The following is an 11,370-nucleotide window of genomic DNA, read 5'->3' as shown; positions in this document are numbered from 1 at the left end:
CTCATATCCTCCCTCCGACTCCCATGATCCAAGCTCAAAGTTGATTAGTTGATTAGACAAATAAAGTCTTATTTACAAATTATTTTTTTTGTAAAACGTATTGTTTAAATTTCCTCATTTAAATTAATATGTGAGGCCTTAACTACTCATAGCTGGTTACGATAGTTTTATTGGTAACTGATCTTATCAAACATACTCCTCTGTTTTGATGATTGGACAACTTTTTTTCTGAGTTCCTAGCTTTCAGATCAGGGATGTAAGTAGTGGAGTTAACCTATCTTTAATCAGCTTAACCCCATTTTGAAAAGTGAGTACTGTGCCCGCTCTCGTTAAGGAAGTCAGTTCACGGTTCTCAAGCTTGTTGAAATGGTGATTACAGTAGCATCTTGTTATGGTCGCTATCTCATAGCCTTGCTGGGTTTGCTGATCATCAGTAACTTCTCCCTGCGTCACAATGGAAACAGGAAGGGGGAGCCCTCCTCTCAGTAACGGGGAGGGGACGGGCAAGACTGTAAATTCAAAAAAGCCATTTATTTCTCAAAAAAAAAAAAAAAAAAAGCAAAGCTGAAGTTTCATTTTCATTTCGATCTTAGGAAAGTGGGAAGATTGCAACTTAACTGACTCTCGTTTAGGAAACTCACAGAACGGCAAAAGATTTCCACATTTAAAAGTCAGAATGCATGACCAGAATGGTAAAAGATTCAAACTTTTGCACTTAAATCTGATTTCTGTACCAAAAACCAAAAAAATCTAAAGTTTCAAATAAATTACCACATGAACATAGAAGCATGATTCACATACAAAAAGGTTATTCACTATATGAATATCACAAACTTGTCTTATTGGCCACAATATATACTTTCACCGACTCAAGAACATCAGCCCTGACCCCATTAAGACTGACAAAAGAAGAAGGGCAAGAGCAATTAAAATGTTGAAATAGTGGCGCTTAGTTTCTGTGCTTCGTTTTGAGTCCTTTCTTTCCTTCATCTGGGAACCATTAGATTCTGATTTTGGATTACCATGAGCAAAATCCCAAGAAGATTTAGTACTCAAAGAGGTGGCCTCTGCTTCTGGTTCTAGAATCGTTTTCATATCAGACGGTGCATCCATGAGGAGTAGCTCTTTCCATTGATCCTTCAGATCCTGAAGCAATGAATAGACTAGAGTAAAGTTTCAAGAACATGCAATAGAGGCAGTAACAGAATTGTAAAATTGAAACAGGAAACTAAAGCTCAGCAAGATTCACATGATAAACCTTGAAAGAAACTAATATGAAAAGTTTAAATTTACAATAAACAACTAATGAGAGAATTTGAGACACCAATGAGAGAAATTACATAATTATTAGAAAATGCTTCAGCAAATTATAAGTTGCATATAAAGAAACTAGCAGTATACTGAGAAATTTCTTAAGAAACTCGCAGTTTCTAGTGAGAAATTTCTTCTGATCCTCTTTGTTAAAGGATGGCATCTTCTCCTCTTTGTCAGGCTTCCACATCTCTCTGATACCTTTCGCTTCTCAAGTGAGATGCCTTGGATTTCAAGATACGCTAAATATTGAAATTAGAGGTGACAATTTTACCAAATAACTGTTCTACCACCTGTCCATTTGTATACAGAAACAGAAGAAAAATCCTTTTCAGAGTAAGGATGGGTACTTTTTACCTCTTAACCACTTACCATTTATCAAACAGAGTGGATACAAGTGATGGTTATTTTGTAACCAGTTACCCTATTACCCATTTAAGTTTTAAAGGTAATTTGTAATTTATTTTATGAGTATATTAATGTTAAAAGAACCCTAAATTCATTCCTTTCCACACACTAGCACCCAACTTTCCTCCTCGTAGACAAATAAATATGCAAATGGAAGACAAGTTGTAACTTTATGGCTGTACTAGTTTTTTTCCAAGTGATCTATTTGTCGTAACTTATCCCTTTTTAATGACGGAGGACAATATGTAAGTCAATGGCTGTATTATTTTTTTGAGAGACCCAGATGTCCTTCAGCATCTGATTCAACAAGATTCTCCTGTTACAGTTTTTATAGATTTTATCAAATTTTGAATACTTTTATTAATTACCCATTTATTTACCAATTTATCCATTTACCGGTCGATAAACAAGTAATTAATGAAGAGTTATTTCTGTAACCAGACAGAACCAAAACAAAATGGGTAATAGAAAACCTTACTTTATTTTGTATGTTACCTATTTACACCCCTGGATAGACTTTGGGCTGTCTGGTTGGGTATAGGTTGATCTTCATTGCACAATCTCGAGATTGAGAGAGAGAGAGAGAGAGAGAGAGAGCATATGATACACCTTTACTAATATGTGAAAGAAACAAACCTGAATGGAGTCTGATGACTGTAGATAGTCACAGATGCAGATACCAGGTAGCCAAGGAACAAGAATTCTTCTAGGAAACAAGAGATTGCATGATTTTCTGTTGCCAAAGCATTCAATAATATCAATTAGTTAAAACTCAGTCAAATTATACAACCAAATAACATAACAGCAGTTTGGGCACAACACATTGATCCTAGCATAAAAGTAAATAACAATCTTTCTTCTTTGATGGGTTAATCGCTCTCACCCCCCCTAACAAATTGAAAATTACTCTTAATCTCACTGGATTTGGATCTCAATAAAAGCTACGCTCACTTTCTTGATATTTTTTTACCAAAGAAGGACAAAAATACCATTTTTTTTATAAATTAATTTAACATTTATTTACAAAATCAGAGGGAAGAAGCTGCTCCTCTCCTTTCTCCCGATGTCAGGAGGAAGGAAAGGGAGCGGCGGAGTCCCTCCCCTTCTCTGAGGATCAGAAGGAGAGGATCACCATACAGGGGTCAGAGGGAGGAAGGGGAGGTGTAGAGTCCCTCCTATCCTCTGAGAGACAGAAAGAGAGGGTTGACACTATCTCTAAAGTAAAGGGAGCCAAGCAGGTATCCCTCAGATGAAGAATGTATTAGTCTTAATTTGAAGGCTGTTCTTGGGAAAATCCAGGCCCAATAAAGTTTGGAGTGTTTAGATGGAACAATGGAGCTGCTGCTCTAACCCTTTTGACGACCCCTTGGGTCATACAGATGCTATTTTGGCAGAGATAAATGCTTCTCTTCATGCATAAGACTATTGATCATTTCCCACGTCCCTTATAGAAAAGGTGATCCCAAGGCTTTCATTAGCTGGTGCATAGATCCTCCCTAGAGACACTGGAATATTTATCATGAAATTTGTGACTGTGAAGAAAGTGTTTGTTAATATATACATTCTTTTAAAAAAAATATTGGTCGCATGTAAATATATCTGCAAATGATATTGCAGATTGTTTAGCCAAGGAAGGGAGTCAATCAGCAATCACTGTCTTGGCTGATCCTCTTCTAGCTGTAATCTTTCACTTTTGCTTGGGAAATCACCATTTTCAAAAATAATAAAAATAAAGGAGAGCAAGACCTCTCCTTCTCCCACATGGCAGTGGGTTTTTCACCCCAACACCTTGTGGGGAGAGAGTCAGAGCCCTGCCCTTCCCTTTACTATGAGAGGAGAGGGAGTGCAGAAGGTGGGCCCCCCTTCCACCACTTTTTTAAATAAAAAAATTATTTGTAATCTTTTTGTGTTTTTTTTGGGTTGGGTTGAGGGGGTTGATGGAGGGATGGGATGTTGAGAGTAATCTTGCTATGTTCAAGGGGAGGTGAGAGCAACCTCCAACCTCAATGCTGGAACAAGGTTGTTTTAAAGTTTTGCTACATGCTCAAGGAAAGAAAATAGCTATTCTTATGTTAACAGAAAAAACACTCAGTTGAAGATCCATTAAAATCACCACAAGATCTCTTCTTTTTATTTTTTTATTTTTTTGAATTAGAGCACCACAATTTTATTGGTTGCTCATTGCTGACAATCTCTCAATTAAAAGGTCCATCAGGCCCACCACGTGAAACATGCTTCAACCTGAACAAGTGGTGTCATTTGTCCCTCAAAATTTTGATGAATACTCATCTTTTGTATGCTGGGCAATTAGAACAACATCAAGTTTACCTTATGTCATGCAAGGTGAGCTTGTGAGCAGGCTTCTTAGGAGAAGCAACACTTCCAAATTTTCCTTCATTGTCAACTTTCAACCTTGAATTCTCCTCTTCAGATACATCACACAGTATATCTAATCTACTCCTGAAGCTGTTGATTATATCAACCTAACAGAGAGAGAGAGAGAGAGAGAGAGAGGTTTTATATAATAAGAATTATCCAGAAAAGGTGGAACACACGAAACCTGGAGAACGACATAATGAAATTAGAAAAAATAAGCAACTGAGATATGTAAATCAGTTACCTTTATGTCTGATATAGCTTGAGAAATAGGTTCTTTCGGACATAAGTAAGCAGAAGAAAATATAGCTCCACTAACAACAATGATGCCCATAACTTCCTCAGTGCTGTGAGCTTTACAGAATTTCATAGAGTAAGCATTGGTTGATTTGATAGCTTTCAAAACTATTTTGTTCATTTATTTATTTTGAATGTTGATTACACATTTACACACTTCCCTTAGTCCCTACCCCTAGTGAGATTCAAAACCAAGACCTCGTACTAGAAAAACCCCAATGTGACCATTGAAAACTATTTTATTAAATGTGACAAATGATTTTTCTTATCAAGGATAAAACCTTAACACACCTTCTTTAGTTGCATCTTTGGTGAAGGGTAGAAGTAGATCAACTTCATGTGCGGTGTCGGATGTGCTTGGCTGATCCCCTACCACCTAACAAAACCAAATCATAGAAGAAAAAAAATAAGTTATATGAATATATTCAAGGTTTTGTATCTCTCTATTTTCTTTTAACATTATAAGTATGGCAAAAGTTCCTCCAACCTTTTTGACTGAAACTCATAATAAAGAAAAGGAATCCTTTTAAAGAGAGGAGGGCTCTCAAGAGAGCAAGGAGTACATAACACAGGACAAAAAAATACAAAAAGTCAAAAAAGAAGATAGTATTATAGTGCAAGGTGTTGCTAGGTAACAACCCCAGCCAAAGAGTATACTGTTTGCACTTCTACGGTGTGATGCCACATTACAGTCAATGATCAGCAAATGTTCTCAATTTTATCCAAGTATGTCAAGAAGAGCCCGAGCAGCTTTCTTCCCTGAGGCCCAAGTGATGACCACTGTGCAGTCTTCCTCAGCAATAACAGGAAAGAAAATCTGTTTCCGAAGACTCCAACACCCTGTAAAGGAGCTCCCAGCTCCACCAGTGGACTCATAATGAGTGAAGAGAGCAGAGAAGACAAAGAGGATACCAGGTCCCTGATGACTCCACTCCCACTTGCCAGGCCAGGATTACCCTCAAACTGCAGTTTAAATTGAGTTTTCACCAACCATGCCATAAGATTCTAATTGTGGGTGACCGAGTTAAAAATGACTTTCCAACTTAGAACATGGAAGGCGTGTAGCCTAAAAAAGGACACAGTGCATTGTTTTCCCCACAATTCCCCTGGTTCAATTGCATGTTCTCAAATATTCTATTATAATGCTGGTTCAACAGATTCCATGGGATGATGGCAATAGATAAAGACCAAAAACATTTTACCAAAAATTTTCCCGAAGGATCTGTTCGGGTAAGGAAAGAGGGACTGATTGCAGGAAGCATTATTTGAGACCAAATAAAAGTTAATGTGTTCCAAACCTGGCGGACAAAGGGATAGTGGCGAAAGAAGTGACCTGCTGTTTTAAGATGACTAGAAAAGATTTGATGAAATGAATTTTGAAAGACAATGTTTGTTACAAACAGGATTGTCAGAAACAATGGTAAAAACAACGAAAATCTAGCAGGTTTAGGAAAACAGTAAGAGGAAATATGCTGATCTCACAGCTTTTTTGTCTCTAAGCAGAACAGAACATAGAAAAAACCAATGCAATGACAACAAGAGGACGTAAAAAATAAAAATAAAAAATAAATAAACTGAAACTTGTTTACCAGATTGCCATCAACTAATGCTTTCGCATCCCTCAACTCCTTGGCATGTGAAGTGATCCCACTGCGGAGGGCATCTCCAAACGACCACGCTTTTGAAGCATCAGCACAAAAAATGGGCAATCTGAGCAAAAGTAACCACATATTAAGAAAAAAAATCCCATGACAACAGAAAAATATGAATGAAATAACATATCTTTAGATCAAGAAACATCTCCAAGCTCTTAGCCTCTTACACCATACAGTTCACGTATGTCTATTAAAAGAAATCTCATAACAAGACCATAGCCCAAAAAAAAGGAAAAAAACTCCTCATCTCATCACATTCAAATATAGAGAAACTCCAAGAAGAAATCTAGCAATACCTCATCTCAAAGTTGTACATGCACTTAAAAGTTTGAAGGGATGGTAACACTTTTCCCATTTTGAAGTCACAAGGTCTTAAGCTGCTTGATGAAAAAGTAGATCCCAACTTGCAATTTCGGCAAGACCACCTGCATAACAAGCTCTTATTAGTCTCTTGCGAAAGGGATAAGGAGCCTCCAGCACAGTATTAAAGCAGAAAAAAAAAGGTCAATGCATCCTAATAGAATTTTCTTCCCAGGTATAAGATATAAAACAGATTTGGGTAAAAGAAAAAACCTTCTTGGGCTGAATGAAATATGAATTAGAAGCCTTTCATCCAAATCATTTTCATAACATTGTGCTGCATCTGCAACAACCTTAATCGTCTGTAATATGATGTCTAATCAGTAAAATTTGCCGAAATGTAACCAGGGTTTGTAAGTACTTTTGGACATGTTAGGTGGTTTAAGATATATCAAGTCTATTTAGTGAAGGGAAAAAAATAGTACCTGCCACAGTATAGTGGTTGATGTTTTGAATGAGCTCTCAGCTGCCCAAATATAGATCCCAATCACATTTACACCACCCAAGAGCAATCTTGAGACCTAAACCACATTATCCATGCCCAAAGACAACTTAATATCCATGTTATTCATTCTCAACTTACAAGCTCTGATAAATTTGGGTCACAAGGTCCACCGGCCCAAAGTTAGTTGTTTCCCACCTAAAAATTATAAGATATTTCTTACAATTATCTTGTGAGATTACTCCCACAAACACTATGCCTCGTCCAGGCTTACAAAAACAGATAATAGGCCTGAGACATGGACAACACAGATTAGGTACATACTAAACGGAGCACAAATTGGACCAACAAGGTAGATGTCATACTCCAATACTATGAGAAATTTGGGTCCAAGGTCCCTCTAAAATGACTGGCCGAAGTTAAAAACATCTTTCACAACTAAAAACTATATGATCTTTCTTAACATTTATCCATGTGAATATATTCCCATTAACGAGCTCAAAAAATTTCAATGTAATAAAAATAACAACAATCAAGGCTAATGTTTTGAAAACATTATAGCAAATGCAGGCTACTGAATACCAACAGGGATTATCTTCTATTGTACTACTAGTTATCACATGATTTCTTACACACATAATTTTCCATTTCAAGGAACAACTAACCTTTTATTTGATGAAACTATTATGGAAAGTACAAGACATACCATAGACTCTAAAATTATGAGCAAACTTTAGTTGTTCAATCTTTAATAGCCCGGTACAATCAAATTGTAACTTTGTATTTCAGATCAAAATACAAAATAAGTAACTTCGAGTGTAGCAAAATTACAAATGTGATCCAAGCCAAAAGCATGAGAAAGCTTTCACATTCCGAAAAAACAAGCATGTTTAAAAGAATAATAGTTGAAGATGTGGACAAACCCTGCGTGGGCTCATGAAGTATGCGACCGAGGTCATATGGAGTATAATCAGTGTAGCAATAGAAACGTCAAAAATACCAAAAGTTACCTGCAAGGGCCTGTTAGTGTATGTGGAGAGTTGTTTTACTCTAGATAATTGGGAGAAAATGACTTAGTTAATAGGCACGTGGGAGTAGAATTCATACTTCCCCTCACTCTTTCTATGTGCTCCCACTGATGCAGAAAAGGACAGTCATCTTGTAGAATGAACGTTTCCTTTATATTTCCCTAGTTGATCACCCTACACCCTTTTACCCCTGGTGAGACTTGAACCCAAAATCTCACAATAGAAACCCCCATGTGACCATTGAGCCAAAGTCCCAAGTCACAAGAACAACGTCTGTTCGAAAAAAACAAGTTAATGCAAACAACTAAAGTACTGAGAAAGAAAAATTCACCAAATATAAGGATGGAGTGCTGGGCTGACACATCGAACAAGTAACTTTAGACTAACCTGCCGAGCATGTTCAGCGACCCAATCCCTGTCGATCACAAGCAACGAAGCCTCCGCCAGAGTTTTCGTCTTCGAACCTTTCTTCCTATCGTCTTTCCCGCTCTCTAAAAGCGAACAAGCGGGTTCGCCAGCATCGTTGGCTGGCGTTGGAATCAAATCAAACACGAAACCTTTGTCTAAGCTTGAGCTTAATTTTCCAATTACAAGACCCACCTGCATAAAATAGGATACAATTCACCCACCAACAGAATAAAGCCTTAGCAATTTAATAAAAAGAAACCAAGTTTTGTTACGAGATGAAATGGGGGTGATTGCCTGCGCAGGAAGCGCTGCTTGGAATAGTCCATCCTCAGTTAATTTCAATCGTGTTTCTTCGGCGAGCACTGATTTCACCATGACCTAGAACTTCGCTGGAGAGACTTGTGGGAGTGGAGAAGATTTAAGATTTGAGACTTCAGAGGTTTTACCATTGCATTATGAATGTGATGTTCACGAAGTTCCGGCGATCTCGTAGAACCGGACTGACCGGCCAAAACGACCCGTGGCATGCTTAATTCCAGGTCAATGGTCCTCTACTGCTCAAATTTGAACCAAAAAGATTAACTCGTTAAAATAAATTTGTAAGATCAAAATTTTGGCTGAAATTCAACTTTTTATCAAGTTTGAGAAATTTGATTAGTTCTTATATTGATTATCTAATTTTCTTTCTTATGGGGATAAAGATCACAAACTAGTTATAGAGAATTTAGACCTCAGTTTAAATCTATCTAGTTAACAATAAGCTCATGCAAAATTAAGCTTAACTAGGGCTTTTTTGTTCAGCATTGACCAATTTTATTTGTAGCACTAGGTTACAATTTGAATTAAAATTGGAGAACTAGATTAGATTGAAGCCATATGCCTAGTTGTTGAATTTATTATTTTAGTGCTATATGTTGTGGACTTTTGACACATAACCCAAATCTGGCAAGTAGTTTTATCCACAACAAAAATATGATAAACTTGAGCTTAGATTGGTGAAATGCATAATTTAGATTACTTATGACATTAGTAAGTTATACAAAATTAGTTTTAATATATTGACTATGATCATTTGGGTAAACTATGTGAATTAGATAATTAAGCATTTGATAGTGCACGCACGAGTGTCCCAAGGAGTGGCATCGAGTCGAGCTCGAACCTGCATATGTTCGAGTTGGGTCTTATTTAAATATTTCGAACGCGAGTCGAGCCCAGCCTCAAGCCTAAATATGTAATCTAGCTTAAGCTCAAGAATTTTAACCGAGTTCAAGCTCCAACCTATATTAAACATAAAATACATATCAAATAAATTGTACATAAATTATGAATAAAATTTACTTAAAATTGGGTATGACCTCTGCATAATATTGTTCATAAACACCGCTTAACAGTATGTATAAACTTTATTCAATAATCAAACACAAAATTTTTAATGAAATATCTATATCAAATTTACAACACCCAAACAAAAACTATAAATCTAGTATACATTAATGTCTTAACACCTTCTTACATTAGGATGGGGTGAAACTAGTTTATTGCTGGCATGAAAAACCCATCAAGTCATATTTTCGTGTATGACTTAAATTTTGAGTATGCAGTACTGTTTTTTATACTCAATTACGGTACTTTCATCATAACAAAACCAATGTCAAGATTTTCTTCCCTTGATTCATATATTCTTCAACCGAAAACTCCAAATCATTTCCCCAAATAATCAATTCCCAATATGAGGAAATAGAAAAGAAACATAAGAAATGAAAATAGGAAGAAGAGATAAAAGTATGCAAACTGAGATGCACGAGATGTTGTCAAAATTTTTAGGTAACATCAGAGTAGCAAGTTCAGCTGCTTGAATGAAAGGACATATCAGGATGTCTAACACAATTTTAACCTGCCTGATACAGTTCCAAAGGCAACCATAGTACAAACCATAACCATTTTCAAAACTAGAAAGAAACAGCTGAAAAGCAAAATGGGTGAGTAAATACTCCTATTCAATGCTCCACGTTGACGACAGATGAAAAAAAAAAAAAAGAATACAAGGACACCAGACACCAACATCGTAAAACCCTTGGAGTTGACCCTAAAAAGCTCATTGTTTGAGAAAAGTCAATGCACTATTTGGCAATATGATTCATCTAAGGTGGAACTTTTTACCCGTTTGGTTCCCTTGTAATAGAAGGTATTTTTTTATGGTCATATCATTGTTGAGCTCTGGTTAAAAAACTATAAAAAATTAACTTAAAAGAATAAAAAGCTCATAACAATTGTTTTCTCGATTAAACTAGAGAATTACTGAAAGATACAGAAATGATACAGAAAGCACAGGGGCTCAAGAAACTGGGAAAGAAAGGTCCACATGTAACTCAAATGAGTACAGTGCAACTCAATACACTATTAAGAAAAAAACAAGAAACTATGATATTCTAGTTTGACGATTTTCACATGCACATATTGTCAAACAAGTGGTCAACACTATAACAAATACATATATCGTGATGCAATCAACAAGGACTATTCGTTTATTTGAGAAAAAATCAAAGTGTAAAGCATAATTTACAGAAATAACGAAGCCTAATAATTAAAAAAACATAAAAATCTGAGAGAAAGTAAAAGGGAACCGACAATAAAGTTTGCTGCTTGAAAATCAAATTAATGGAGAAGGTTGTAGTTGGAGGGCAAAGAAGAGATAAAAAATGAAGGTCAATCAGTGATGCTTTCTCAGGGAGGAAAAGCAGGAACAAAAGCAAGGTAGCGGATCTTCCGTCCAGACGGCTGCAAAAGTGCTAGGAGAGTACTTGAGGAGAGAGAAGAAGCGTCCATCACTTCAGGTTCATTTTGGAGGACTCGTGGAAGATGGAAGATTTTGTAATTGGAATTTGGAATTAGAGAAAACGATCGCAAAGGAAGAGAGAGGGGTTGGACGAAGGAGATGAACCTGAATACCAACAGATAAAGAATGCAAAAATTGATTAGCTTACCTATGTTCTGTCGCTTGAAAAATCGATTACCTCTATTTCGTTGCTTGAAAAATCGATTAACTTACTTCCGTCAGCGACGCTTGATTACAGAAATCGAGCAC

The 11,370-nt window shown here is 36.5% G+C and overlaps 1 protein-coding gene across 2 annotated transcripts; it reads right to left on the bottom strand.

The window, feature by feature from the left end:
* Window positions 1–753: 753 nt before the first annotated feature.
* On the bottom strand, window positions 754–8,738 carry LOC137939302 (uncharacterized). Of its 2 annotated transcripts, none has more exons than XM_068784579.1 (11): window positions 8,580–8,738; window positions 8,265–8,477; window positions 6,833–6,928; window positions 6,621–6,709; window positions 6,344–6,472; window positions 5,982–6,102; window positions 4,684–4,768; window positions 4,340–4,449; window positions 4,048–4,202; window positions 2,356–2,452; window positions 754–1,146 (listed from the first exon to the last, which is right to left on the bottom strand). In XM_068784579.1, the coding sequence occupies exons 1-11, from the start codon at window positions 8,658–8,660 to the stop codon at window positions 862–864; spliced, it is 1,461 nt and encodes a 486-aa protein (XP_068640680.1). In that variant the 5' UTR covers window positions 8,661–8,738; the 3' UTR covers window positions 754–861. The 2 variants fall into 2 exon arrangements, with proteins under 2 accessions (XP_068640680.1, XP_068640681.1); XM_068784580.1 differs by having other exon boundaries at window positions 6,621–6,700.
* Window positions 8,739–11,370: the final 2,632 nt, after the last annotated feature.

Source organism: Aristolochia californica, unplaced genomic scaffold (genome assembly GCF_029961685.1).
Source record: "Aristolochia californica isolate CCGP_79_NKW_82.1479 unplaced genomic scaffold, dmAriCali1.0.hap1 SCAF_8, whole genome shotgun sequence".
In the NCBI taxonomy this organism is placed as follows: Eukaryota; Viridiplantae; Streptophyta; class Magnoliopsida; order Piperales; family Aristolochiaceae; genus Aristolochia; species Aristolochia californica.
The sequence above is the reverse complement of the archived record's forward strand: the minus strand, read 5'-3'. Positions and strand labels throughout refer to the sequence as shown.

Coding starts and splice junctions, on each gene's coding strand:
- LOC137939302 (XM_068784579.1), bottom strand. CDS start 8,660: ATGGTGAAATCAGTGCTCGCCGAAGAAACACGATTGAAATTAACTGAG. Junction 6,710..6,832: donor CAACCACTATACTGTGGCAG/GTACTATTTTTT, acceptor ATCATATTACAG/ACGATTAAGGTTGTTGCAGA. Junction 6,473..6,620: donor ATTTCATTCAGCCCAAGAAG/GTTTTTTCTTTT, acceptor CTTGTTATGCAG/GTGGTCTTGCCGAAATTGCA.